The sequence below is a fragment of the Cervus canadensis genome, chromosome 14 (assembly GCF_019320065.1).
Source record: "Cervus canadensis isolate Bull #8, Minnesota chromosome 14, ASM1932006v1, whole genome shotgun sequence".
NCBI lineage: Eukaryota > Metazoa > Chordata > Mammalia > Artiodactyla > Cervidae > Cervus > Cervus canadensis.
The window spans coordinates 20,598,246-20,625,935 of record NC_057399.1 but is presented as its reverse complement, the minus strand read 5'-3'; the positions used below and the strand labels follow the sequence as shown (position 1 = coordinate 20,625,935).

The window sequence follows — 27,690 nt, the reverse complement described above, 5'->3', positions numbered from 1 at the left end:
AGGTGAAGAGTCAGAGCTCTGGTGGCAGAGTCATCCCTCCTTGACCTCTCCTGTTTCTTGCCGGTGGACTGGGTATTGGCCTCTGTGAGAAGGAAGGATCCTGAGGTCCAGCTCGGACTCAGAATCCAAGGCTCACTCGGTATCATCTCCCCTTAATGATGACACGCATCTCCCCTTAACTAGACACGCAGACGAGGAGAATAAGCTAGGAAGGAAGCTGAGGGGACAGCAACCCTCCTCCCTTCTTATCTTCATTTTGGTATTGACAAAACCTGTGTCCTAGTCTTGGGACCAGAAAATGCTATCCATAACAGTAAATTCCAAAAACAAAGGGGCCACAGTTAGCTTTCCGAAAGTCCTTATTTTCCTCGACATTTCAGGAAGGAGTGTCTTCAGTGTTGCTCAGCCCTTCTCCATGGAAATCCCTCAGGAGCAGGTTTTCTTGCAAAGTCGCTGAACATGACGGCCCATGTGGGCCGTCTGGAGCCCCTCAGTGCCTCCCCATCCTGGCTGCTGGGCACTTGCTAGAGCCCCTGTGGAGAACAGCTGTTCCAGGAAGCAGGGTTTGCCCCGGCATCTGCAGGTGCTGGGCCCTGGAAGGCACTAGGCAGCCTTCACAGCTGGTCCAACTCGAGCTGCGTGCCCCTTCGGCCCAGCAGGCAAGCCCCAGCACCACCCTCAGCAGGTCAGGTTGAGGATTTAGTGGGTAACCAGAGCCATCCTGGAGTGGACAGTTACTGCCTTCTCTTCCCTTTGCTTTTTTCCTGCCCTCCCACCCTTCTGCTCCGCCTCCTGGCCTGTCCACCCTGCCTAACAAAAAACCAAACCAAATAATCCGCACAAATGCTTTACTTCTAGGGAGACCGTGGGGGTGTGGCATGGGTGAGGGAACCTAGGTGGGCTTAGATTCCTTGATGGTAGATACAAGAGCAACTGTATTTCATCATTGTTGTGGTGAGCTTCTTTTTATTTTTTAAATTTATTTTGAATTGGAGGATAATTGCTTTCCAAGGTTGTGTTGATTTCTGCTCTACAACAGTGTGAATCAGCCACATATGTATACAGCCTCCCTCCCACCACCCCCACCCCACCCCTCTAGGTCATCGCAGAGCAGTGAGCTGAGTTCCCTGCGCTATACAGCTGCTTCCCACTAGTTCTCTTTTACACACAGTAGTGTATCTATGTCAGCGCGACCCTCTCAATTCATCCTACGCTCTCCTTCCCCTGCTGTGTCCACAAGTTCGTTCCTAAAGCCACTTTAGATGTCACCCTTTATATGACCACATGTTCAAATTCTGCCTCCAAATTTTCCAACAGAAAGCCTGTCCCATCACATTCTTCCTTCAACTGCATTTGTTAGAATTATGAAAACCTTGCTTTTTTTCTTCCCTAAATACCCGCACACTTTCTTCAACTCATTGGGTTTTAGATTTAGTTTAGTTATATTGGCTCTCAGTTCTAGATTTTGGCCTCTGACTGAAAGCTGAAACTTTGCCTCTCTTTCTAAATTTGATTACAGATGTGTATCTCTGGTTCTAATTATGGTCTTAAGTGGAAAGAAGGTATACTTTCTCATCTGTACCACCTATAGTTTCTATAATTAACTGTGTTTAACTGTTGTGTTTCTACCTGAATATTTTTGTCACTGCCCAAATGTTCAGTGACAGGCTACTGACATTTTGCAAAGTCATGCTATATAAATGCAGGTATGACTTGCCAAAATTACACTTTTGCTATGGAAGTTTCACATTCCAGCAAGGCCTCACCATGAGAAAAAGCTTCTTTCTTTTTTTTTTTTTATTTTTTTTATTTTTTTTTTCCAGTGGGTTTTGTCATACATTGATATGAATCAGCCATGGATTTACACGTATTCCCAATCCCGATCCCCCCTCCCACCTCCCTCTCCACCCGATTCCTCTGGGTCTTCCCAGTGCACCAGGCCGGAGCACTTGTCTCATGCATCCCACCTGGGCTGGTGATCTGTTTCACCATAGATAGTATACATGCTGTTCTTTTGAAATATCCCACCCTCACATTCTCCCACAAAGTTCAAAAGTCTGTTCTGTATTTCTGTGTCTCTTTTTCTGTTTTGCATATAGGGTTATCGTTATCACCTTTCTAAATTCCATATATATGTGTTAGTATGCTGTAATGTTCTTTATCTTTCTGGCTTACTTCACTCTGTATAAGGGGCTCCAGTTTCATCCATCTCATTAGGACTGGTTCAAATGAATTCTTTTTAATGGCTGAGTAATATTCCATGGTGTATATGTACCACAGCTTCCTTATCCATTCATCTGCTGATGGGCATCTAGGTTGCTTCCATGTCCTGGCTATTATAAACAGTGCTGCGATGAACATTGGGGTGCACGTGTCTCTTTCAGATCTGGTTTCCTCAGTGTGTATGCCCAGAAGTGGGATTGCTGGGTCATATGGCAGTTCTATTTCCAGTTTTTTAAGAAATCTCCACACTGTTTTCCATAGCGGCTGTACTAGTTTGCATTCCCACCAACAGTGTAAGAGGGTTCCCTTTTCTCCACACCCTCTCCAGCATTTATTGCTTGTAGACTTTTGGATAGCAGCCATCCTGACTGGCGTGTAATGGTACCTCATTGTGGTTTTGATTTGCATTTCTCTGATAATGAGTGATGTTGAGCATCTTTTCATGTGTTTGTTAGCCATCTGTATGTCTTCTTTGGAGAAATGTCTGTTTAGTTCTTTGGCCCATTTTTTGATTGGGTCATTTATTTTTCTGGAATTGAGCTGCAGGAGTTGCTTGTATATTTTTGAGATTAATCCTTTGTCTGTTTCTTCATTTGCTATTATTTTCTCCCAATCTGAGGGCTGTCTTTTCACCTTACTTATAGTTTCCTTTGTAGTGCAAAAGCTTTTAAGTTTCATTAGGTCCCATTTGTTTAGTTTTGCTTTTATTTCCAATATTCTGGGAGGTGGGTCATAGAGGATCTTGCTGTGATTTATGTCGGAGAGTGTTTTGCCTATGTTCTCCTCTAGGAGTTTTATAGTTTCTGGTCTTACATTTAGATCTTTAATCCATTTTGAGTTTATTTTTGTGTATGGTGTTAGAAAGTGTTCTAGTTTCATTCTTTTACAAGTGGTTGACCAGTTTTCCCAGCACCACTTGTTAAAGAGGTTGTCTTTTTTCCATTGTATATCCTTGCCTCCTTTGTCAAAGATAAGGTGTCCATAGGTTCGTGGATTTATCTCTGGGCTTTCTATTCTGTTCCATTGATCTATATTTCTGTCTTTGTGCCAGTACCATACTGTCTTGATGACTGTGGCTTTGTAGTAGAGTCTGAAGTCAGGCAGGTTGATTCCTCCAGTTCCATTCTTCTTTCTCAAGATTATTTTTGCTATTCGAGGCTTTTTGTATACAAATTGTGAAATTCTTTGGTCTAGTTCTGTGAAAAATACCGTTGGTAGCTTGATAGGGATTGCATTGAATCTATAGACTGCTTTGGGTAGAATAGCCATTTTGACAATATTGATTCTTCCAATCCATGAACACGGTATGTTTCTCCATCTGTTTGTGTCCTCTTTGATTTCTTTCATCAGTGTTTTATAGTTTTCTATGTATAGGTCCTTTGTTTCTTTAGGTAGATATACTCCTAAGTATTTTATTCTTTTTGTTGCAATGGTGAATGGTATTGTTTCCTTAATTTCTCTTTCTGTTTTTTCATTGTTAGTATATAGGAATGCAAGGGATTTCTGTGTGTTAATTAACACACAGAAAAAGCTTCTTTCTTTATTCAAAAGACAGTACAGCCTTTGGAGTTAGAGCTGGGGTTGTCTTGATGTCACCGTTTTTATCTTCAACTTTGGAAAAGTGATTTTTTTCATCTAGAAAACAGACATAGTTGTATCTGCCTCACAAGTTTGTTACAAGTAGTAAATAAGATAATACAGTAAGCTCCTAGTATAATAAGCACTTGTAAGTGCTAATCCTTATTCACACAGTGCTTTTCAAAACACCTTGCAAATGACTATCACACAGAGATGACTGGATCCTTCTCCCACAGAGGCTGATTCTAAAGGTCTGGGAGAGGCCCATGGATCTGCATTTCTCATAAGCTCACAGGTGATGCTGAAGCTTCCTGACCTGTCCGCAGATCACATTTTTAAATAGCACCGATTTAAAAGATCACCCAACTTTTTCAAACACATTCTTCTTATTTTCATGTCACCAAAAGACTTGTGAGCAATATGCTGCTGGGTGCTGTGAAAGTCACTTACAAAAGGCATTTATAATGTAAACCAGATATTTAGATAAAGCCTACTATTAAAGAATAAATCTTCAAGATGATTAAGTAAGTACTTATTTACAAGTACTTATCATGTACCCACAAGGATGAATGCCTTTGGGGGTTGGTAAGTTAGTAATAGTGTACATGTTGAAAGTTTATTTTGAAACTTGTGTTTTTAGGTATTCCAAACTTCTAGAACCAGTACCTTTCTCTCAATGTTTCTTAAAGAAATGATTTAGGAGAGAGCAAAAAACTTAATAGTGTGTTTTAAATACCCTATTTCAGAAGCAAATTATTTAAAACTTACAAAAGGCAAACATCTAAAGAAAATCAAAAGCTCAGTTTCAACTGAGCCAAATGAGTGCCTTACGCATTCTATCAGCTTTATGTTAAATTGTGATGAAGCTCTAAAAAAAGAAAACAAAAAAAAGAATTTCCCAAAATATTCGATTAATGTCTAATTCTGTAGGGAACACAAATACTGTCTAGGAAGTCGTGGTTGATTCTGAAATTAATATCCATTTACATTTAGGAAATAACAATATGATAACACATAGCTGTCAGTAGTTATAAAGTCTTATTATTTAGTTGCTATAACATCATAGAAGCATGTGGTAGCCCTGACACCTTGACTGACTCTTCTAAGTGAAAGGGGAGGAAAAAAGCTTACAGTAATTATATGAGTTATTTCCTGAGTTAAGTAATCCTCAAAAGGATGTACTACATTTAATGGCAGTCCTTTCTACCAGGTTTCATCCAAGCAATTTATTTGAAAACCGCTCACAGGGATAGGGCTGTGGGGCACCGTTTTAATAACTGGCTACATAATTTGTGCCACCGCATGCATATATCATTTCAGTGAGCACACGATTATGAAGTCAAATTGACAGAACAGGGTTTCACTGCAATAGGAGATATGGACACGGGCATGGAGTTAATCTACTCCAGGTTTCAGCACACTGGCCTTGCTTTATTAACATCTGATCCACACTAATAATGCTGACGTGTCTGTTTTCTTCTCTGTTGACAGAGCACAGACATTCAGACAGAGCACTGAACCTCTTAGCTGATAAACAGCCGCACAATTAGAATCTCTATAGCGGTGTCCAATGGTTTGACACTTGGTTTGAGCAAGTATATTCTTTGCAACACGAATCTCATCTGCTACCTATGTTACCTTTTGTTATATGCAGACAACACAAGGTTTTTAAACAGTACAGTACTAAAGATAGGGAGTAGATTAAGTATTGAGTTGGAATAAAAATAAAAGGGTGGGATTAGAAAAGTCAATGCCCAGCTAGTTGAAACAACAACAATCAGTGTCTATTTCTCTCCTCATCAACTCTTTTAGCAAAATGCAGTGATCGTGTTTGGCTGCGTTTTAATTCCTCTCCTCAACTTTTACGTCCACATGAAATTAATGAGCATTCCAGCCCTGCATAAAATGAAGAGACCAGGGTGGGAACTATTTAGCCAGAGAGACAAAGCCCGTTTATATTTGGGCTTTAAGACACTTTTGTGAGTAGTGAATTATGGATAGTTCTTCTGGGTACTAGTTTACATTTAATTTTCATTTCAAATGTGATTTTTAAAATGATTGATAGCAGTGGAATGATTTTCAAAGTTGGAGAGGAAAGGGTGTAAGGGAAGAAACATAGGGTCTGCTAATCCAGCAGTCAAATAACTGACCCGTGAGTAATTAAGAGTTGGCTGAGGTTGTGGAAACAAGACTGCCCCTCATGTGATGGCAGCCTCAAGTCTCCTTTGTAGTTTCTGGACCCGAGGCAGTGAGCCAAGTGTTCTGTCTAAACTGTTTGGGAACTGCTTTTAAGTTCAGCACTCTTGGAAAGGTATTCCATGACAAGGGTTGTTTCGCTGCCCTCAAATGGCACAACAGCCTCAATGAACTGGAACCAAAATTAGAAGTGAGAAGGGCTGAGAAGTGGTTCTAGACCAATTTTCTGCCTCCATCCATTTGTGCGTCAACATGTTCGCTTCAGTCACGTCTCTCTGGCAGGAAGGGTTATTTGAAAACATTCCTTCTTCTCTACCTCTGTGTCTCCATTTCAGCCAACACACACTTTCTGGGTTTTGCATGAAGGACTCAATATGTAAGTCAGTTGTTTAATGGCCCAGCAATTTCTTCCTGGCCAAGTCCAGTTTCAAGCGTTAACTTGTGAAACAAGCCCTATGGTGATAGTGCATGCATTGTAGGATCTCCTGGATGTATGTACCCACCATGATCTATTGAAGATCATTTACAATGGAAAGACATTCATGTAAGGAGCCACCATTTCCATCTCTGTTAGCATGAGGGAAAGCTGTCCGATCCAACATGGTCCTCATCGAAATGCCACACCCTTCTGTTCAGAAGTAACCTTTTACAGATAGTGTACAGATGTTCTTTAAAAAAAAAAAAAAAAGAAAGAAAGAAAAAGGCCTCCTTCATTATGAATGGAGGCAGTGATTTTCAAAACTTATATGAAAAAGTCACAAAACATATATGAATATTCCAAAGATCTGTAACGTTCTCTAGTAAAGAGATCTGTTCAACTTTAACTCAGCCTTCTCAATTTTCTGGACATGGGACACTGAGAATGCTGCTAAAAATAACTTTTTTCTTCTTTCAAGAGCTCAGGAACATGTAACAGGTGATTTTCCTGCTTATTGTTCTTCTCCAAGTGTCAGCCACTTACTTTACACAGTCCCTAGTTACACCATCCAACCCTTCAGCTTGAGAAGCCAGCTGGTATTTTAGAGGGAGCCTCAAACACATTTATATAACACACACACAAAAAAAAATCAGAGTTGTTATGTATTAGTTACAATGAGATTAAACTGGTTTTGTTTTTAGAAGGGCATATTTTTCTCCCAATGGGAAGAACCACACGGAAGTTCAAATTATAGCCACCAGTTTCCTTGGTGAACATGAAATTAATGCAAGGAGAGGTGACTTTATGTCATAAATAGCTATCAACGTCCAGTTGTTGTAACCTTTGTATTTATCTGCTCTTAAGGATAGATAATATCCTAGTAACTGGACATGGTTCAAGCAGAAAAAGATTTCATACAGGGAATTAGGAACTTAGAAAATTATTAGACAGACTGGAAGGACAGAATCTAGGCTCCAGTTCCAGGCATGACTTCCTAAAGTGGGTAATATTAATGGGCATGGTGTTTTCATTTAGGGGTAAATTTACATATAATTCATTTTCAATGTAAATAATTGAGTAAGTTTTGATAAATATATACTTGCATAACTATACATTAGTTTCAAGATATAAAACTGTTCCTCCATTCCCAAAACTTCCATCATGCCCCTGCCTCCTCCCTCCTGGCCTGTGGCAACCACTGATCTGTTTCTGTTTAAGTAGTGTTTTCTATAATGTCATATGAAATTGAATCAGATAGTCCATAATCTTTTGTGTCTGCCTTTTTCCACTTAGCTTAATGCCTTTGAAATTCATTCATGTTGTTGCAGTTATTAATCATTCAAGTTTGTATTACTAGGTAGTGTTTCCTTATATGAATATAGCACAATTTATTTATTGATTCACCAGATGATGGACATCTGAGTTGCTGACAGTTTTTGACAATTATGAATAACGCTGCTGTGAACATTCATGTGGAGTTTCTTGTGGGGACACATGTCTTTACTCCTCTTGGGAAAATAAATATCTGGTGGGGGGGGGTACTTAGTCATATGGTAGGAAATGTCTAACTTTGTTCAGAACAGCTGCACCATTTTATATATCTATCAGCAGTGTGAGCAAGCTTCAGTTGCTCCACATCTCCAATTCTTGGTACTACCAGACTTGTGGGCAGAGTTTTAGCCTTGGTTCCCTGATACCCACATCATTATCCCTCCCAGATTTGTTACCACGTTGGCGAGTCCCATGCCTGTTTCCCAACAATTATCTGTGTGTGTGTGTCTACCTGGATCTACTAATCGGTGATGCTGAGGATGAAGACAATCTCCAGGGCTGAACTGAACATGTGATGGATACAGAGAGGTCATTCATTGATCACAGTCTTGAGTGGACCCTCACTAGATTTTAAACAACACACAAATGCAATGTTTTATGGCTCTCTCTCAGGCTTTTTGATCATTCCATGGAAGGATTTAAAAATTGGGAGTTCATGACCATTCACTGCTGGGGAGAACGAGCTGCCGGTGACTGGATCCTGGAAGTCTATGACACTCCCTCTCAGCTGAGGAACTTCAAGACTCCAGGTAAGAAGTCCCTTTCTATAATTTGATTTATTGCACAGAAAAATGGTGTATATTCTGGCCAATAAATGTGTTTCACATTCATATACCCCTTTTATCCTTTATCATGTGATTTTGTGCTTTGAGTTGTCCTCCTGTACTCAAATTCTTGAGATTACCATTAGAAAAGTAATAATTTAGGATAGTTCAGTTCAGTTCAGATGCTCAGTCGTGTCCGACTCTTTGCAACCCCATGAATCGCAGCACGCCAGGCCTCCCTGTCCATCACCAACTCCCGGGGTCTACTCAAACTCATGTCCATCGAGTCAGTGATGCCATCCAGCCATCTCATCCTCTGTCGTCCCCTTCTCCTCCTGCCCTCAATCTTTCCCAGCATCACGGTCTTTTCCAGTGAGTCAACTCTTTGCATGAGGTGGCCAAAGTATTTGAGTTTCAGCTTCACCATCAGTCCTTCCAATGAACACCCTCAACTGATCTCCTTTAGGATGGAATGGCTGGATCTCCTTGCAGTCCACGGGACTCTCAAGAGTCTTCTCCAACACCACAGTTCAAAAGCATCAATTTTTCGGTGCTCAGCTTTCTTCTCAGTCCAACTCTCACATCCATACATGACCACTGGAAAAATCATAGCCTTGACTAGATGGACCTCTGTTGACAAAGTAATGTCTCTGCTTTTTAATATGCTGTCTAAGTTGGTCATAACTTTCCTTCCAAGGAGTAAGCGTCTTTTAATTTCATGGCTGCAGTCACCATCTGCAGTGATTTTGGAGCCCAAAAAAATAAAGTCAGCCACTGTTTGCACTGTTTCCCCATCTATTTGCCATGAAGTGATGGGACCGGATGCCACGATCTTAGTTTTCTGAATGTTGAGCCAACTTTTTCACTCTCCTCTTTCACTTTCATCAAGAGGCTTTTTAGTTCCTCTTCACTTTCTGCCATAAGGGTGGTGTCACCTGCATATCTGAGGTTATTGAGATTTCTCCCGGCAATCTTGATTCCAGCTTGTGCTTCTTCCATTCCAGCGTTTCTCATGATGTACTCTGCATATAAGTTAAATAAGCAGGGTGACATATACAGCCTTGACGTACTTCTTTTCCTATTGGGAACCAGTCTGTTGTTCCATGTCCAGTTCTAACTGTTGCTTCCTCACCTGCATATAGGTTTCTCAAGAGGCAGGTCAGGTGGTCTGGTATTCCCATCTCTTTCAGAATTTTCCACCGTTTATTGTGATCCACACAGTCAAAGGCTTTGGCATAGTCAATAAAGCAGAAATAGATGTTTTTCTGGAACTCTCTTGCTTTTCCAATGATCCAGCGGATGTTGGCAATTTGATCTCTGGTTCCTCTGCCTTTTCTAAAACCAGCTTGAACATCTGGAAGTTCACAGTTCACATATTGCTGAAGCCTGGCGTGGAGAATTTTGAGCATTACTTTACTAGCATGTGAGATGAGTGCAATTGTGTGGTAGTTTGAGCATTCTCTAAGAATTCAAGAAAAGACCTTTAAATATAAAGACAAGGTAAAACATGACAGCGATTGATTGATATTTCAGAATGATGTTCCATGTCTCTAACCACCTTCCATTACTTTATCAAAAAACAAGCCAGCCTTGTCCACATGCACTGGGTTAAATCACATAGTCCTAAGAGCAGACAGGTTTCCTTCGATATCTTTTCTGAGTTTGCTTTAAATTTAATTTTCAGTGCAGACAAGACCTTGAATTTGGCCTATGCCAGCTAAACTGGGTGCCACTAAAGAAAATGAGTGATAGCATTCTGCCCTGCATGAGACCAAGAGCTAAGTAAAGAGAAAACTTTCCTGATATGTGAAACATGGTAATGCATGATGTCAACAGAGTTCTCTTCAGGTCATCTCAGACTGTGTTGCCACACATGGCCTGTTTCCCTCTTCCTGCTAAATGTATGAACCTTATTTGTAACATGAAATCAGGAGAAGTACAAATGCAGCACGAGATGGGAGCCGGAACAGTGTTCACTCTGTGAACACTCTGTGTTCAGTATCAGTAATCCAGGTCTACGCCCCAACCAGTAAGGCTGAAGAAGCTGAAGTTGACTGTTTCTATGAAGACCTACAAGACCTTCTAGAACTAACACCCAAAAAAGATGTCCTTTTCATTACAGGGACTGGAATGCAAAAGTAGGAAGTCAAGAGATACCTGGACTAACAGGCAAATTTGGCCCTGCAGTACAAAACGAAGCAGGGAAAAGCCTAAGAGAGTTGTGCTAAGAGAATGCACTGGTCATAGCAAGCACCCTTTTCCAACAACACAAGAGAAGACTCTACACACGGACCTCACCAGATGGTCAATACCAAATCAGATTGATTATATTCTTTGCAGCCAAGATGGAGAAGCTCTATACAGTCAGCAAAAACAACACCAGGAGCTGACTGTGGCTCAGACCATGAACTTCTTATTGCAAAATTCAGACTTAAATTGAAGAAAGTGGAGAAAACCACTAGACCATTCAGGTATGACCTAAATCAAACCCCTTACGATTATACGGTGGAAGTGACAAATAGATTCAAGGGATTAGATTTGATAGACAAGAGTGCCTGAAGAACTATGGATTGAAGTTCATGACATTGTACAGGAGACAGTGTTCAAGACCACCCCCAAGAAAAAGAAATGCAAAAAGGCAAAATGGTTGTCTGAGGAGGCCTTACAAAAAGCTGAGAAAAGAAGAGAAGCAAAAGGCAAATAAGAAAAGGAAAGATATACCCATTTGAATATAGAGTTCCAAAGAATAGCAAGGAGAGATAAGAAAGCCTTCCTCAGTGATCAACACAAAGAAACAGAGGAAAACAACAGAATGGAAAAGACTAGAGATCTCTTCAAGAAAATTAGAGATACCAAGGGAACACTTCATGCAAAGATGGGCACAATAAAGGACAGAAATAGTATGGACCTAACAGAAACAGAAGATATTAAGAGGTGGTAAAAATACACAGAAGTAAAATATTGAAGTAAAGTCGCTCAGTCGTGTCCGACTCTTTGCAACCCCATGGACTGTAGCCTACCAGGCTCCTCCCATGGGATTTCCCAGGCAAGGGTACTGGAGCGGGTTGCCATTTCCTTCTACAGAGGATCTTCCCCACCAGGGATCGAACCCGGGTCTCCTGCATCGTAGGCAGATGCTTTACCGTCTGAACCACCAGGTAAGAATACACAGAAGAACTATACAAAAAAGATCGTCATGACCCAGATAATCACAATAGTGTGATCACTTACCTAGAGCCAGACATCCTGGAATGTGAAGTCAAGTGGGCCTTAGGAAGCATCACTATGAACAAAGCTAGTGGAAGTGATGGAATTCCAGTTGAGCTATTTCAAATCCTAAAAGATGATGCTGTGAAAGTGCTGCACTCCATATGCCAGCAAATTTGGAAAATTCAGCAGTGGCCACAGGACTGGAAAAGGTCAGTTTTCATTCCAATCCCTAAGAAAGGCAATGCCAAAGAATGTTCAAACTACTGCACAATTGCACTCATCTCACACACTAGCAAATTAATTCTCCAAGCCAGGCTTCAACAGTGTGTGAACTTTCAGATGTTCAAGCTCGTTTTAGAAAAGGCAGAGAAGCCAGAGATCAAATTGCCAACATCTGTTGGATCATCGAAAAAGCAAGCGAGTTCCAGAAAAACATCAAATTCTGCTTTATTGACTGCACCAAACCTTTTGACTGTGTGGATCACAACAAACTGTGGGAAATTCTTAAAGAGATGGAAATACCAGACTGCCTGACCTGCCTCCTGCAAAACCTGTAAGCAGGTCAAGAGGCAACAGTTAGAACTGGACATGGAAGAACAGACTGGTTCCAAATCAGAAAAGGAGTACATCAAGGCTGTATACTGTCACCCTGCTTACTTAACTTATATGCAGAGTACGTCATGAAATATGCCAGGCTGGATGAAGCACAAACTGGAATCAAGATTGCTTGGAGAAATATCAATAACCTCAGATATGCAGATGACACGACCCTTATGGCAGAAAGCGAAGAACTAAAGAGCTTCTTGATGAAAGTGAAAGAAGAGAGTGAAAAAGCTGGCTTAAAACTCAACATTCAGAAAGCTAAGATCATGGCATCTGGTCCCATCACTTCATGGCAAATAGATGGGAAACAGTGAGAGACTTTATTTTCTTGAGCTCCAGAATCACTGCAGTTGGTGACTGCAGCCATGAAAGTAAAAGATGCTTCTTGCTCCTTGGAAGAAAAGCTATGACCAACCTCGACAACATACTAAAAAGCAGAGACATTACTTTGCCAACAAAGATCCATCTAGTTAAAGCTATGGTTTTTCCAGTAGTCATGTATGATAGTGAGAGTTCGACTATAAAGAAAGCTGAACACCGAAGAACTGATGCTTTTGAACTGTGGTGTTGGAGAAGACTCTAGAGAGTCCCATAGACTGCAAAGAGATCCAACCAGTGCATCCTAAAGGAAATCAGTCCTGAATATTCATTGGAAGGACTGATGCTGAAGCTGAAACTCCAATACTTTGGCCACCTGATACGAAGAACTGACTCATTTGAAAAGACCCTGATGCTGGGAAAAATTGAAGGCAGGAGGAGAAGGGAACGACAGAGGATGAGATGGTTGGATGGCATTACCGACTCGATGGACATTAGTATGAGTAACCTCTGGGAATCGGTGATACACAGGGAAGCCTGGCATGTGCAGTCCATGGGATCGCAAAGAGTCAGACATGACTGAGTGACTGAACTGAACTTTACTGCCTGTGCTGGAGCCCTGAGTAGTACTTGGCTCAGTAACAAATGCTCTCTCTGTTTGATAACTACCCCAATTCCCTCCCAGCTGTGGCCACATCTTCCATAATCTAATAAATTGTTGCTTCTTAATCCTTTGTCTAGTCCATCTGCAGAAGAACAAGGCTTGAGGGCCATTATAGGACTGGTGTACAATTCTAAGTCCTCTTTTGATCAGAATAGATTAACCCAAACATTCTGTAGTTAACTGTAATTTTATGTATCATTTGGATACTGTGGGTTGTATCAGGCAAAAGAAGCAAACAGTAAAGTGACTAGTGAAGCATACATTTTAAAAAAATATTTATTTTTAACTTATTATTTATTTTGCTGTGTTGGGTCTTAGTGGATTATGCCAGATCTTTAGTTGCAGCATGTGGATTCAAATCCAGGCCCCCTGCATTGAGAGCACAGAGTCTTAGCTACTGGACCACCAGGGAAGTCCCCCCTGACGCATACATTTGCCACAGTTTTGCCCACCAGTCAGGGGAAGTCACTCATTCTGAGAGATCCATTTTTAGGGCACACAGTTTAGCCATCTCTTTTCCTTTATTCCATGATGTGGTTCATCTGTGTTGTCACAGTGGTCCCAGACTCAGGGGAATCAAAACCATCATGGTAGCAAGATTACAATGAATCAGGATAAAAGTTTTGTGAAAGCATATCTGAGCCCAGCACGCCTCCAGCAGCCACCATATATGTAAGAATTGCCAAGGTCTTACTCAGAAATCAGATGTTTGTTAACAAGGCCGGGTTGATAGAAAACATCTGAATACACTAGATCCTAGTTACTGGAAAGCGTTCACTTGTTCCTAATCTCAGTTCCCAGGACCTTCCCCTCTCCTTCCCTCTTCTCTTCAAGCCATGCTTCTTGCTCATGCCATGGAGATGCACTGTGTCAAGGCACTCAGGGGCAATAGCAGGCATGGTGGCTGGACTGAGCTGCCCTGACTAAAGCGCAGCTCCCACTAGATCCATCAGCATGTGTCACTCTTAGATCTCAAGAGATCTAAGCGAAATAAACACTGTCTAAATGTGGCAGTTGTGTACCAAGAAAGGTGCAGCCTACAGACATAAGGGGTGCGTTATCTATTGAGAATTTGAGACAGTTATAAAAGTAACCCTTTAATATCACCATTCTAATGCATCTCAGTGATAAAATGCTCCTCCCCACAAGCAGACTACCCCTCGGGGCACACTGATGACAGACCTGGGGTTTGCATGCCGGGGTGTGGGGCTATTCATCTCTCTCTCTGCCCTCAAGGAGTTCAGAGTCTATCCAGAGTTTATTGTGATTATCTGTGTTAAAAGGTCTCTGCAGTAGCTCTGATCATCTAGAATTGTCTATTTCGTATCACTGACTTCTCCTTATACTGTTTAAATGTTTAACCCTAGTCACCTCCAGTCATCTTAAGAGATGCTCCTTTGTGCCAGAAGAGATACCCTAATGCTATACAACCTGGGTTCAGAAGGCTCTAACAGAAACACATGGTCTTCAGGTATCCTTTCTTCAACTAACCTTTCAGGTTAAGATTAGACACAACTTTGAAAAGGGACTTTCACATTTTTCTGTTTCTGTCATTGTTACTATGGCATACAGTCCTCCAATTAATGTGGGATTTCTTTAGTAATCCAGTTGCAGATGTAGAATCTTCTAGCCCAATTAAATAGTAGAATCATTCCCAAATATATGTATATGGCTCCAAACTGAGTTTACATTTATTATTTCTTCCCATTTGTTTATTATTAAAACATAATAAGGTTTTTGGAGGAATTTTTTCTTATTCTTGTTCCATTGCATATTAAATCTATCTTTGATTTTTACCTTGGGCAGATTGCATTTGAGTGTTAGCAAACAGAATGGATTTTCTCTTATTCTGCATTTATACTGCTATTTCTTCACAAGATATTGCCATTTCCACTGCAAAATCTCCTACAGAATTTAGCAAATGGAAAAAGTAGGGGAGGAAAAAATTGACAGCCCAAATATGGCAGCATTTGATGTGAATTGTGGCAGAGATCCTATGGAAATAAAATTACATAATAAGTGAAAAATAAAAAGATAAATTGCCCAGCAAGGGTATCCCCAGAGGGCTTATGATGTACTTCAGAAATGGCACCAAGGGAAATAATCAGTTATGAGTCAGCACTCTCTAAACACTTACACGGGTAAATTTTTAGATCCAAGATGATCTTAAGTTAAATGGACCAGGTTTTAGAGTAACTGATGGATTAGGTTTCCCATATACTGTCTTTGTATCATGTGCTCCAATTATGCACTTGAGAGATGATGCTGTAAGGAAAAGAAGTTCTCTTTTTGCATTGCCACCTAAAGGCAGTCAGATAGGTCATTAATTTCAGGTAGTCATTCATTTCTTGACAGCACTTAATGTCTATGACTTGAAATCCTGAGACTGAATGACACCCTAATTAAGATTAGCATAGTCATTAACAAGTGAGTCCAAAGAAAAGCTGGCAGAGGGCAAACCAAATATAAACCAGCCTGCTGGCCCAGTGCAAATGTCAGAAAACAATGAATGTGGCCCAGAATACGTTTATTTTTAAACTTCATGTTCTTATACTCCTAGAAAAGACCAGGAAGACAGAATTATATAACAGTTTAAGAATGTAAGATTTGGATACAGATTTTTTTTTAATTGAAGGATAATTGACATATTAGTTTTAGTTGTGCAATTGTACAATTTTATATTTGTATATATTGCAAAACAATAACCACAATAAGTCTAGTGAACATCCATCACCTCACATAATTTTTTTCCTGTGATGAGACCTTTTAAGATACACTGTTTTAATGACTTTGTTGTATACAATACACTATTATTAAATATACTCACCAATCTGTACATTATATCCCCAGGACTTAATAATTTTTAAGTGGAAGTTTGTACCATTTGATCCCCTTCATCTATTTCATCCACTCCTATACACCTCTTGCTTCTAGCAATGACCAATCTGTTCTGTATATCTATGTGTTCAATCTTCTACTTTTTAAATTTTTTTAAGACTCCACATATAAGAGATCATATAGTATCTGCCATTTTCTATCTGACTTCACTTAGCAAGGTCCATCCATGTTTTCCCAAGTGGAAAGATTCCCTTTTATCACCAAATATTATCTATATACATTTACATGTGTATGTGTCTATATATATGTGTGTGTGTGTGTATCCATTCATCCATCATTGGACGTGTGGGCTGCCTTCTTTTTTAGGCTATCTAAATAATGCTGCAGTGAACAGGTGGGTACATATAACTTTTAAGAGTGTTTTTTATTTTTTTCCCAGAAGTGGAATTTCTGGACCACATGGTAGTTCTATTTTTAATTTTTTTAGAAAATCCCATAATTTTTCCAGAGTGGCTGAAAATTTACATTCCCACCAAGAGTTTATAAGGATTCCCTTTTCTCCGCTTCCTCAGCAATATTTGCTATTTCTTGTCTTTTGATAATAGCCATTCTAACAGGTGTAAAGTAATAGCTCATTGTGGTTTTAATTTGCATTTCTTGGATGATTAGTGATGTTGAGCACCTCTTCATACTGGCCATCTATGTGTACTCTTGAAAAATATTTATTTAGATGCTCTTCCCATGTTTTAATCAGATTGCTTTTCTGCTGTTGAGTTGTATGAGATCTTTATATGTTTTGGATATTTGCCCCTTATCAGATATATGATTTGCAAATATTTTCCATAAGTTACATTTTCATTTACCGATGATTTCCTTTGCTGTGCAGAAGCTCTATAGTTTGATATAGCCCCATGTGTTTGTTTTTGCATTTGTTCCCTTTGCTTTTGTTGTCAAATACAAAAAATCATTCGCAAGATCAGTGTCAAGGAGTGTGCCATTGATTTTCTTCTAGAGGTTTTATGGTTTCAGGTCTTACATTCAAATCTCTAAGCCGTTACAAGTTAGTTTTTGTGCATGGTGTTAGATAGTGGTCTAGTTTTTCTAACACCGTTTGTTGAAGACTGCCTTTTCTCTATTGCATCAACATATTCTTGGCTCTTTTGTCATAAATTGATTGTATACATGTGCGTCTCTGTCTCATTCATTTATCTGCTTTTATGTCAATACCATTACTGTTTGATTATTATACCTTTGTAATATAGTTTGAAATCAGGGAGCATGATAACTCCAGCTTTGTTCTCTCTCAAGATTGCTTTGGCTATTTTAGGTCTTTTGGTTCCATAAAAATTTTAGGATTCTTTGTTCTATTTCTGTGAAAAATGCCTTTGGAATTTTCCTAAGGATTACATTGAATCTGTAGATTACTTTAGGTAGTAGGGACATTTTTATAATATTCCCATAATTCATGAACATGGAATATCTTTCCATTTATTCATGTCATCAATTTATTTCATCAATTTCTTAGTTTCCAATGTACAGATCTCACCTTCTTGGTTATATTTTTTCCTAGGCATTTTGTTCTTTTGATGCAATTGTAAATAGGATTGCTTTCTCTGATAGTCTTATCATTTGTGTAAAGAAATGTAACAGATTTTTGTACATTAATTTTGTATCTTGAAACTTCTTTGACTTTGTTGCTTAGTTCTAAGTTTTCTGGTAGAGTCTTTAGGAGTTTCTATATATAATATGTCATCTACAAAAGTTTCATTTCTTCCTTTATAACTTATATGCCTTTTATTTCTTTTTCTTGCCTACATCCTTGTTCCTGATCTTTATTTTTACTATGTTGACAAATGTTCCCTCTATAACCACTTTGTTGAAAGTCTTTTTCATAAATGGATGTTGAATTCTGTCAGTGCTTTTCTGCGTCTATTGAGATAATTATGAGTTTTAAGCCTTCATTTTGTTACTGTGGAAAATGAGACTGATTGATTCTCAGATGTTGAAACAAGCTTTCATCCCTGAAATCCCATTTGATTATGATGTATTATCCTTCTAATGTATTGATGTATTCAGTTTGCTAATATTTTGTTAAGGATTTTTGCATATATGTTTACATCTGGTTTTGATATCAGAGTAATATGTATGCTCAGCTCAGTCACATCCTATTCTTTGCGACCACATGGACTATAGCCCACCAGGCTCCTCTGGCCATAGAATTTTTCAGGCAAGAATACTGGAGTGGATTGCCATTTTCTACTCCAGGGAATCTTCCCAACCCAATGATCAAACCCTTGGCAGGCAGATTCTTTACCACTGTGCTCCCTGGGAACCCATCGGAGTAATAATACTGACCTCATAACATGAGTTTTGAAGTATTCCTTCCTCTTCTATTTTTTGGAAGAATTTGAGAAGGATCAGGCTCCCCAGATGGTGCTAGTAGTAAAGAACTTGCCTGCCAATGCAGGAGACCTAAGAGAGACAGGTTCGATCCCTAAGTCGGGAAGATCTATGGGAGGAGAGCATGGCAACCCACTCCAGTATTCTTGCCTGGTGAATCCCATGGGTAGAGGAGATTGGCAGGCTACAGTCCATAGGTCACACAGAGTTAGACATGATTAAAGCATCTTCGCATGCATGCACAAGAAGGATTGGTATTAATTTTTATTTAACTGTTTGGTAGAATCCACTAGTGAAGGTGTCTAATCCTGGACATTCCTTAGTTAGGAAGTTCTTGATTACTGATTCAATCTCCTTACAATAATTGGTCTATTCAGATTTCAATTTCTTCATGATTCAGTCTTAGTAGAATATATATTTCTAGGAATTCATTCATTTCTTTTAGGTCTTCCAGTTTGTTAGTATGTAATTGCTGATAGTCATCTAATGAGCCTTTTAAATTTTGTATTAATTCAAATGTCTCCTTTTAAATTTCTGGTTCCTTGTCTCTCTTCTTCTTGGTGAATCTACCTAAAGGTTTATTAATTTTATTCATAGTCTTAGAGGATGCGTGAACCTAAGCCCCACTGACCAGCAAAGCCAACAACCTAGAGGTGTCCCCTGGGTGCCAGCTGAGGGTACAAGCCCCTTCCTTTTCGGGACCAAAAAGCTAAAGAGGCCAGGGGGTTACACACAGATGGCTCCCATGAGCCTCCATCTCTGAAGAGTATTCAGTAGGTCCTTATCTGTATGTTAAATTACATGTCTGCCCCTCAGCCAGTGCTTTAAGATAAGCAAATAAGCCTATTTCACAGCAAGTCTGGGTGCTTTGCAGTCAACCACTTCTGTACAATACCCAAGGGGGAGAGTCCATGCTGGTGAGCTCTTTAGTGGACCGAAGCCCAACTGGCTTTCAGAGCTACATGGTTTGGGGGCTCGAGTGCAGGTCTTAAAAGTTGTGATACCCAATGTGGGGGTCAAACTTTTCACTCCTTGGGGGAGAAGCTGGGGGTACTGTGTCCCCTCCTGATTGTTGCTTGCAGCACAGAAGGTGGAATTTATGGTGGGATGTGTCTAAGCCTCTCCTACCCATTTTGACATGGGGTTTCCTCGTTTTCCTGATGAGTAGGAGCCACTCCCAGGTGGGGCAGTGGTAGAGAATCTGCCTGCAATGCAGGAGACCTGGGTTCAATCCCTGGGTCAGGAAGAACCCCTGGAGGAGGAAATGGCAACCCACTCCAGTATTCTGGCCTGGAGAATCCCATGGACAGAGGAGCCTGGCAGGCTACAGTCCGTGGTGGTGCAGAGTCAGACACGACTGAGCACACACACACACAGGAGTCACTCAGCTGCTTTTGGTTTTTTTTTTTTTGGAGGAAACTGTCCCACATGTGGCTATCGATTCACCGAGTGTATGAGCAGCAGTGAGTTCACGACCTTCCTATATTACTCTTAAATCAGAACCCCCAAATGGGTTTTAATATCAGTCTGTCCTCTTACTGCTTTTGGGAACTTTATCAGCCTCTGTGCCTCTGTCTTCTCATCTATACAGTGAAAATATCTCTTTCCCACTTGTGACCACTGAACAGGATAAAATGTACTTAGCATATAGTAAGCACTTATAAAAAATAAGCATCAATTTGATGGGGATAATAGATGCTAACAAATAAATTATCAGACATCTGAAGTTCATCACTCTCTGGACTGTGACAGAGCCCAACCCCAACCTCACCTAGATTCTCTGTATCTCCAAGGTAAGGAGGAGATCTAAGGCTGGGGGGCTGGGGGCAGTAAGTAGCCTGCCTTCCTGCCAGCATATTTCCATGTTTTTAATGATTCTGTCTTGATCACTTTTACTTAAGATTCATATTAAAAAGAACTATATTAAGTCAGGGAAATATGTTTCCTGTTTACTTTTTGCATTAAAGATTTTAGTGTTATAAAGCTGAGATGAATGACTAAATAAGGAATGAGCAAATGCTCCTTGAGCGCCTGCCATCCCAAGGAGGTAAAGCACGTCCCCCGGGCCCCGAGGCACCCTTGGCCAGGAAATGCTCTGAGAGCGCCACCCAGCAGGACGTGCTGCCAGCAGTGGAAATGTCTCCTATAACTGTGCTGTCCACCGTGGTGCTCCCAGTCACATGTGGTTACTGAGCGCTTGAGATGTGGTCTGACGGAAGAACTGAGGTTTTAAATTTTAGTTAAACTTTGGAAACAGCCAAATGGGTCTAGTGGCTGTCATTGGACAGCACAGGTCTATCAGTTAACATAGTGATGTATTCTTAAGACTGACTGATCACTTGAATCGGGTGAAACAAAGTAGTTGTTATAATCTTTTTATTTTTGATAAACAAGTCAGAGAATGTCAATCCTGCTTTTAAATGTGAATAAGACCTTTATACCTAGAAAAAGAAGGCCTTCTGTAAGATTCTAGGATTCTCTTAAATACTCATAATTTGAAATTCAGTCCTTGATCCAGCAATCTGAGAAGGTTGTTTCTCACACACACACACAAAACTGATTAAATTAGGATGTATCCTGCAATTGTTACTCAGGAAATACATGGTATGTGAATTATTAAATAGTTAATTCTGCAAGCAGTGGAAAATGCATTTCTAGCCCTGTATGTGATGCAATGATTCATAGGAATCTGTGTCCCACAGTTCTATTCTTCTACTGCTTTTTCTTCAGTTAAAAGGAATGAAAGAAATTGTAAAGCTCAAGGGAGAATGTTTGCTCACAATATACTTTTGTTATTGTTTCCCAAGGTAAATTGAAAGAATGGTCTCTGGTCCTCTATGGCACCTCTGTGCAGCCATACTCCCCCACCAATGAGTTTCCTAAAGTGGAGCGTGTCCGGTACAGCCGAGTGGAAGACCCCACCGACGACTATGGGGCGGAGGATTATGCAGGTGAGCTGGCTTCCTGTGAGAAGGCAGGCTAAGGAAAAAAGCTCATGTGTCATTCCCCCAAGGAGACATACTTCTACTCATACTGTGATCTATTTTAATCCATCTTCCTATCCCTTAAACATATTTGTATGTGTACATTCATATATTCAAACATCAATGTTTTTTTCTTCAAAACTAAAATCACACTGTATATAGAATGTTCATATCCTTTTTTCCCATTAAAGATATTATTAAGAGCATATTTCCCTGTTGTCAAATATCCTTAGAACACATATTTAAAAGACAGCATAATCGTCCATCCTGTGATTGTATTACATTTAATCCATAATCTGGGATATGTAGTTTGCTTTATATTATTTTTTACACTATTTTAAATAAGAGCTCAATGAATATCATTAGCAGTTTTTGACTATAGCATCTTTGACTATTTCTTTAGAATAGAGTTCTAAGAATTACCACATCAAAGGGAAGCATCAGTTTTAGGGCTTGGATATGTCGCTTTCCAGACAAGATGTACCAGTCCACACCATGACCAGTGATGAATGTTACTGCCCTCATTCCTGCCAGCTTTGAGTGGAAAGAAGAAAGCAAAAGAACAGATTTAAATTTTTATAGCTTTGACTGCTAGGAAAGCTAAACATTTTTTTCCTTTGTAGTTCTGAGTTCACTTTTCAATTCAAAGTGGCAGCACTTTTCTTACTTACAAAAACTCTTTGTATGTTATTGACTCTCACATTGTCTCATATTTGCTAAAAACCATTTCTCTGTTATCACCTGCTTCCAAAATGCAGTTTTTCTTTGGAGGGCAGAGTTTATAGTTTCATATAACATTTATAATTTCTTTTATACAGAATGTTTATTCTTTAAAAATAAATGTCCACATGCATAGTTTTGTAATCTGATTTTACATTTGGCCATTAACTCATCTAGAACTTACTTTGATTTATAATATACACTGTAAAGTGATGTTCTGTCTTTATCTTTCAAACAGACTAATGACTGAGTTGCCATCCCTACTTTTATTAGATTGTTTCCTTTATAATAACACAGTAAGTTCTTATACCAGGGTCTCTTCTGGTACCACTTTTTCTGATTTATCAATCTAATAATACTTAATCCAGTAGCACCCACAATATATTTTAATATGCTGAACATCTACTTATTCTCATAGGAATTCTTAAGTCCCCCTTTAAAAATCTCATTGAAATTTAGTTTAAATATACATGCAATCTCATGGGAAGAATTGTTTTCACAGTTTACAGTCTTTCCATCCAAAACAGACTTTTTTTACTGAAATCCTTTAATTTTATGAAGTGTTTTTCTTGGTAGTGTTATTTCTACAAATTTTGGGTCTAGTTACTACTGTAATGGAAAACATTCCATATTTTCTAACTACTGTATTCTGGTATCAGAGACATCTAATGGCTATTGTATGTTTACCTTACATCTGACCATTTCACTTAACTTTATTTGTTGTATTTTGGAGTTTTTGTGTATTTTAGACTTGATTTTCTGGAGTAGTTAGGTACTGCAGCCGTATCATCTGCAAATTATCTTTTCTCTTTCCCAGTGTATTTGTGAGTCCCGTCTTATTGTATTGTTTACACTTCCAGCAACATTCACTTCTTCTGGGATGTAACACTTAACGAAAAAGGCTTTCCCTAATGGAGAACTGTTTTTAAATATCAGCTTATTGTATCCTTAGACCGGAACCATCTTGTCTTCCTGCAGCTAAGCTCTCTGAGATTCTTTTTCATTAATCACTTTAACAGAGTATTTAAAATATGCATTTGGTTCCTTTTATTCTGAACAGGTAGTATCCTAGTGTCAATAACCAGCTTAGAGAATTCAGACCAATTGAACTAACCAGAGCTAGATTGTGTTCAAATTTTGCTTTAAGTTTATAACATTACTATTCATGTTACAACCAGCAAACCATTTATTTTGTCTTCTCTGATAGGAGAAAGTATATCTAAAAACATAAATGGAGCATAACAGTAATATATTACTATGTGTCTTATGGTATGTTTCCCATTCAAATTTTGGTAATGTTAAAATTCCAAACAGTTATATACATTTTGTGGTTTTTCTCACTGCATCTCCAAAATGTCCACATTGGCACTTGTGAGAAAACAAAGACAATTATTTCATTATCACCCAGCAACCTAAAATGCTAAACTGCATCTGGGACAGTTTAGGATTATGAAAGAAACAGCACAGCATGTGACCCTGCTATAGAGAGTCTTTTGGCACATATCAAGAATAAATGGTTTGGGATTTTTTTTTTTTAATTGTAGAAATCATCTGGTGAAAATTTAGGGCCACCCAATAACTCCTTTTCTTTGGAGCTGTGATTTTCATTTTCACTAAGAAGTCAGCCTTTGAGAGGGTCAGATGGCATTCTCATAACTAGGTCCCTGTACTGTTTCATCGAATTCCAGGCACTGTGGGACCCACAGCTGGCTGAGCTTCAACTCTCACTTAGCAGAAGCAGAAGCACTCTCTCCTCATGAACTACAGTAGTCAGCTAAAATGTTCCAAGCTGCAATAGCTGTGAAACTTAATTTCAAGATCAATTTTAAGGCTTTTGGGAAAACAGAGATAATCAGTGCTGTCAAATGACTCTTATGATTAAGCAGAAATATACGTCAAGTCTGTAGCATTTTAAAATGACTCATTTCTATTCAGATCCAAAGGTCATGACCTACCCCTAAGTAGGAGGCCTGAACTAAGAAGCAGGACCTCTGTTGACCCCAACTCTCCTAGCTATATGATCAACTAGGCAAGCCACCATAACTTTTGGAAAAATCATTTTTATCTGCAGAATGAGGGTATATGGCTACTAGATTTTTCTCCAGATCATTCCTCCCCTACTCCTACCATTTTATGTTTCAATTTAGTAACTGTAGAACATAGTCCTACAATGACTAAAGGAAACCAAATTTCAACAAAAGTAAGACCTTTTGATTAAAATAAGTGTGGCTCAAGACAATTCTGGTACCCTTGACTGACTTTTTGTATATTTCATGCACCATGTAAATCACTAGTTAAAATCATATGAGTTTTCAATGGGAAATAGCTTGAAGATTATGAGACCAACTGTCTCAAACTATGGAAAACAAAAAAAGGGAGTCAGTCAAAGAAATAAATTATCTATAACTAGCCCATGTCATTAGAAAATCTCTCTTCACCAATCACAAAATAGCTCTTTTTAGCATTATTTTTTCCTGCCTGTGCATTCTTTCTAGTTCTTCACCAAAGAATACACAGCAACAGACATGAGGAACCTTCATCCTTGGTCTGGAATTCTTTAAGCTTGCTTGCATCTTTTAAAACTCAGGTGTAGTTTTCTTTTGTTGAGTTGCCCATTGGCCTATGGGTAGGATGCAATTTTAAATCTATTATCTGTGCCTGAAGTACCTGCTTTGTAATCCAAGACGAGATGCTGATAAAATTGTGCCAGATGCCATAATGATGTTTCTTTCTGGCTCCAGAATCTCAGAGGTACTCAGTGGCTTTAATGACCTTGGATGAGAGAGGCAGTCTGGTCAGGACATTGAATAACAGCCCTCTTTTCTGCCAACAGCATAAAATTCTCATTTTTGTATAAATCCAACATTTTTATTATTATGCATATTTAATTGCAATCAGTTTTTTTTTTCTAGTTGCTGCAGTGGTTTTGTTCTTTTGAATTCTGGATTATTTGTCATTTCCCACAAAGCATCTATATGTGTACTTTGAAGACAAGGTCCCGACTAGGAGTTACATGCTTGATACTTAGGTAATTGAGGTTCCCCCCTAGAAAAGCAAGAATTCATCTCTGGGCTTATAGCCACATTAAACATTAATCCATCTCAGTGCATTAGAAACTCTTAAGGAAAACTCTTATTGCATAAGGGGGAGAAAAAGCCTATTTTTATCCCAAATTCAAGCTAACACTTACTTGCTTAAAATCACTTTTTCCAAGTGTTGTTCTGGTTTCTTTTGGAGGTCCCTGTGACCCTGAGTGCAGTGAGGTGGGCTGTGATGGGCCAGGACCCGACCACTGCAATGACTGTTTGCACTACTACTACAAGCTGAAAAACAACACCAGGTAAGCGAGATGCCCCATCGGGTACCTGCAGCACGCTCCCGGGTGGCAGTTCCTGGGAGCTCCCACAGTTCACCAGGGGCAGGTTTCCATGGTCTCCCCCCTAGAACCGAAGTCCCGATGCTGCTGCACAGGCCCCTACACCTCGCTGCATCATTCGAATAGTGAAACTGATACTGAATTACAAAACACCCAGTTTTGGTCTGTAGGCTAGGAAACTACAGAGGTCTTTTCTCAAATTTCAAAGGATGATGGGGAGGGGCTAGATAGGCACATGCCTGATCTTCCCTTCTAGACCTTTCCATCCCACTGATGTTTGAGGCCCCACAGCTGCACTTTCCCTCCAGGAAACGGATGATTTTCTGAATTCCTCAAAGTGTAAGCTTTCCATGTGGCAAAGCTGCTGGTCCCTGTACGTCTTCACTGCTCTGCTCTGGACAGTAAGGTGGGCCTGCTTGAACCCATGCTTCTGAGCCCCTGGCTTCTGCCTTGAGCGGATATGTATCCACAGGGACGGCTGTGGAACACACTGCCCATCAGAAGCCATGTTCTTCCAGGCTGCTTCCCACATCCCTAACACCTCTCCCTCCGGTTTCAGAAGGAAACTCACTCTGGGAAGCCAAGCTGCAGGGTATCCACACTCCAGTTACCCAGGTCCCCTTCCTGTCACATCCATGCTGGAATTTCAGTTCCTTAAAGGGAATATAAAGCAAAAATTAAATTTAAAAAGAATTTTTAATTAAAAATAAATTTCTTAAAAGGAAAAGTCCTTGGCTACCCCAGCCCCTCTCATTATCTCCTAGACTGGCAAATGCCTGACATTTAATTAGTACTCAGTAAGTACTTGTTAAATGAATAAGTAAAGCCCAGACCTTCAGTTGTGGGCAAACAAAGAAGTTTGGTTTTTTTTTATTATCATAAACAGCATAAATTTTCAAATACATTTTTTTTTCTTGGCTATGCCACACAGCTTGCAGGATCTCAGTACCCCAACCAGGGACTGAACCCAGGGCTGCATCAGTGAAAGCCCAGAATCCTAACCACTAAGCCAGTAGGGAACTCCCTAAATATATTAATTTAGACAATAGCATACATACCCCAGAATTCATATAACAATACACAATAGAAGTTAATCCCTTACATAGGGATTTTTGCATAAAATCATGGCTCACACATCTTCCCTTCAACCCAACAGACACCCTTCTTGTCGAGACTCAGTTTCTAACCATCATCCCCTTTAAAGAGCTAGACCCGAACTGGAAGATGGTTTGGACCAAGACATTCCTTGCTTGATGGACTTGGTATTATGTAACTGCAGTGCTACGTCAGCACCCTACATACGAGAAGGCTTACCCTTTGGATGTTTAAAAAGGATTTTGAGAATGAGGACCACTGTGTGCTCAGCACCTTACTTACTCAGGACTGAATCTCTGGTGACACTGCTCTTCTTTGTCATTCCACAACGCAGAATCTGTGTCTCCAGCTGCCCTCCTGGCCACTACCATGCTGACAAGAAGCGATGCAGAAAGTGTGCCCCCAACTGCGAGTCCTGCTTCGGAAGCCACGGGGACCAGTGCCTGTCCTGTAAATACGGATACTTCCTGAATGAAGAAACCAACAGCTGTGTCACTCACTGCCCTGATGGATCATATCAGGACACCAGTGAGTTGATTCCCAAATTTGGTTTTTAGAGAGGAAACATAAGGTTTCCACTTGAACGACCTTGGGAGGGATAGTCCCCCTCATGACATCTAGGCCCTTTCTTAATATCAAAAAGGAGCTAGTCAGTTTTTAGGAGAACACTAGAATATTTTGTAAAAATGAATTTGTAGAAAATTTTGCAAAAAATATTTTGTGTAAAAATACCTGTAACTAACTCCTTCAAGTGGTGCTCTGCCTCAGCCTCAGATTCACTGACTTCCTAGGAGGACCCACAAGACTCGGTATATAATTGCACTCAAGAACTCATGGTTATAACTTACCGTAGTAAAGAGATAGAGAGTAGAATCAGCAAAGGGGAAAGGCATACGGGACAAAGTCTGGAGGGAACTAGGTGCAAGCTTCCAAGAGTTTTCTTCCAATGGAGTGACACAGGATGCATCCCA

General features: G+C 39.8%; 1 protein-coding gene and 1 long non-coding RNA gene across 4 annotated transcripts in view; one reads left to right on the top strand and one right to left on the bottom strand.

Moving 5' to 3' along the window:
• PCSK5 (proprotein convertase subtilisin/kexin type 5) overlaps positions 1-27,690 on the top strand; it is a 496,629-nt gene that overhangs the window by 298,107 nt on the left and 170,832 nt on the right. For all 3 annotated transcript variants that reach the window (XM_043487117.1, XM_043487116.1, XM_043487115.1), the window contains exons 13-16: positions 8,360-8,496; positions 21,352-21,495; positions 25,486-25,588; positions 27,054-27,247. In XM_043487117.1, the coding sequence (XP_043343052.1) occupies positions 8,360-8,496; positions 21,352-21,495; positions 25,486-25,588; positions 27,054-27,247 (578 nt within the window). The remainder of the gene's footprint in view (positions 1-8,359; positions 8,497-21,351; positions 21,496-25,485; positions 25,589-27,053; positions 27,248-27,690) is intronic.
• LOC122453218 lies at positions 24,927-27,112 on the bottom strand. Its single transcript, XR_006272978.1, has 3 exons — positions 27,002-27,112; positions 26,196-26,277; positions 24,927-25,020 (listed from the first exon to the last, which is right to left on the bottom strand). It is a non-coding gene; the product is annotated as an uncharacterized LOC122453218 (long non-coding RNA).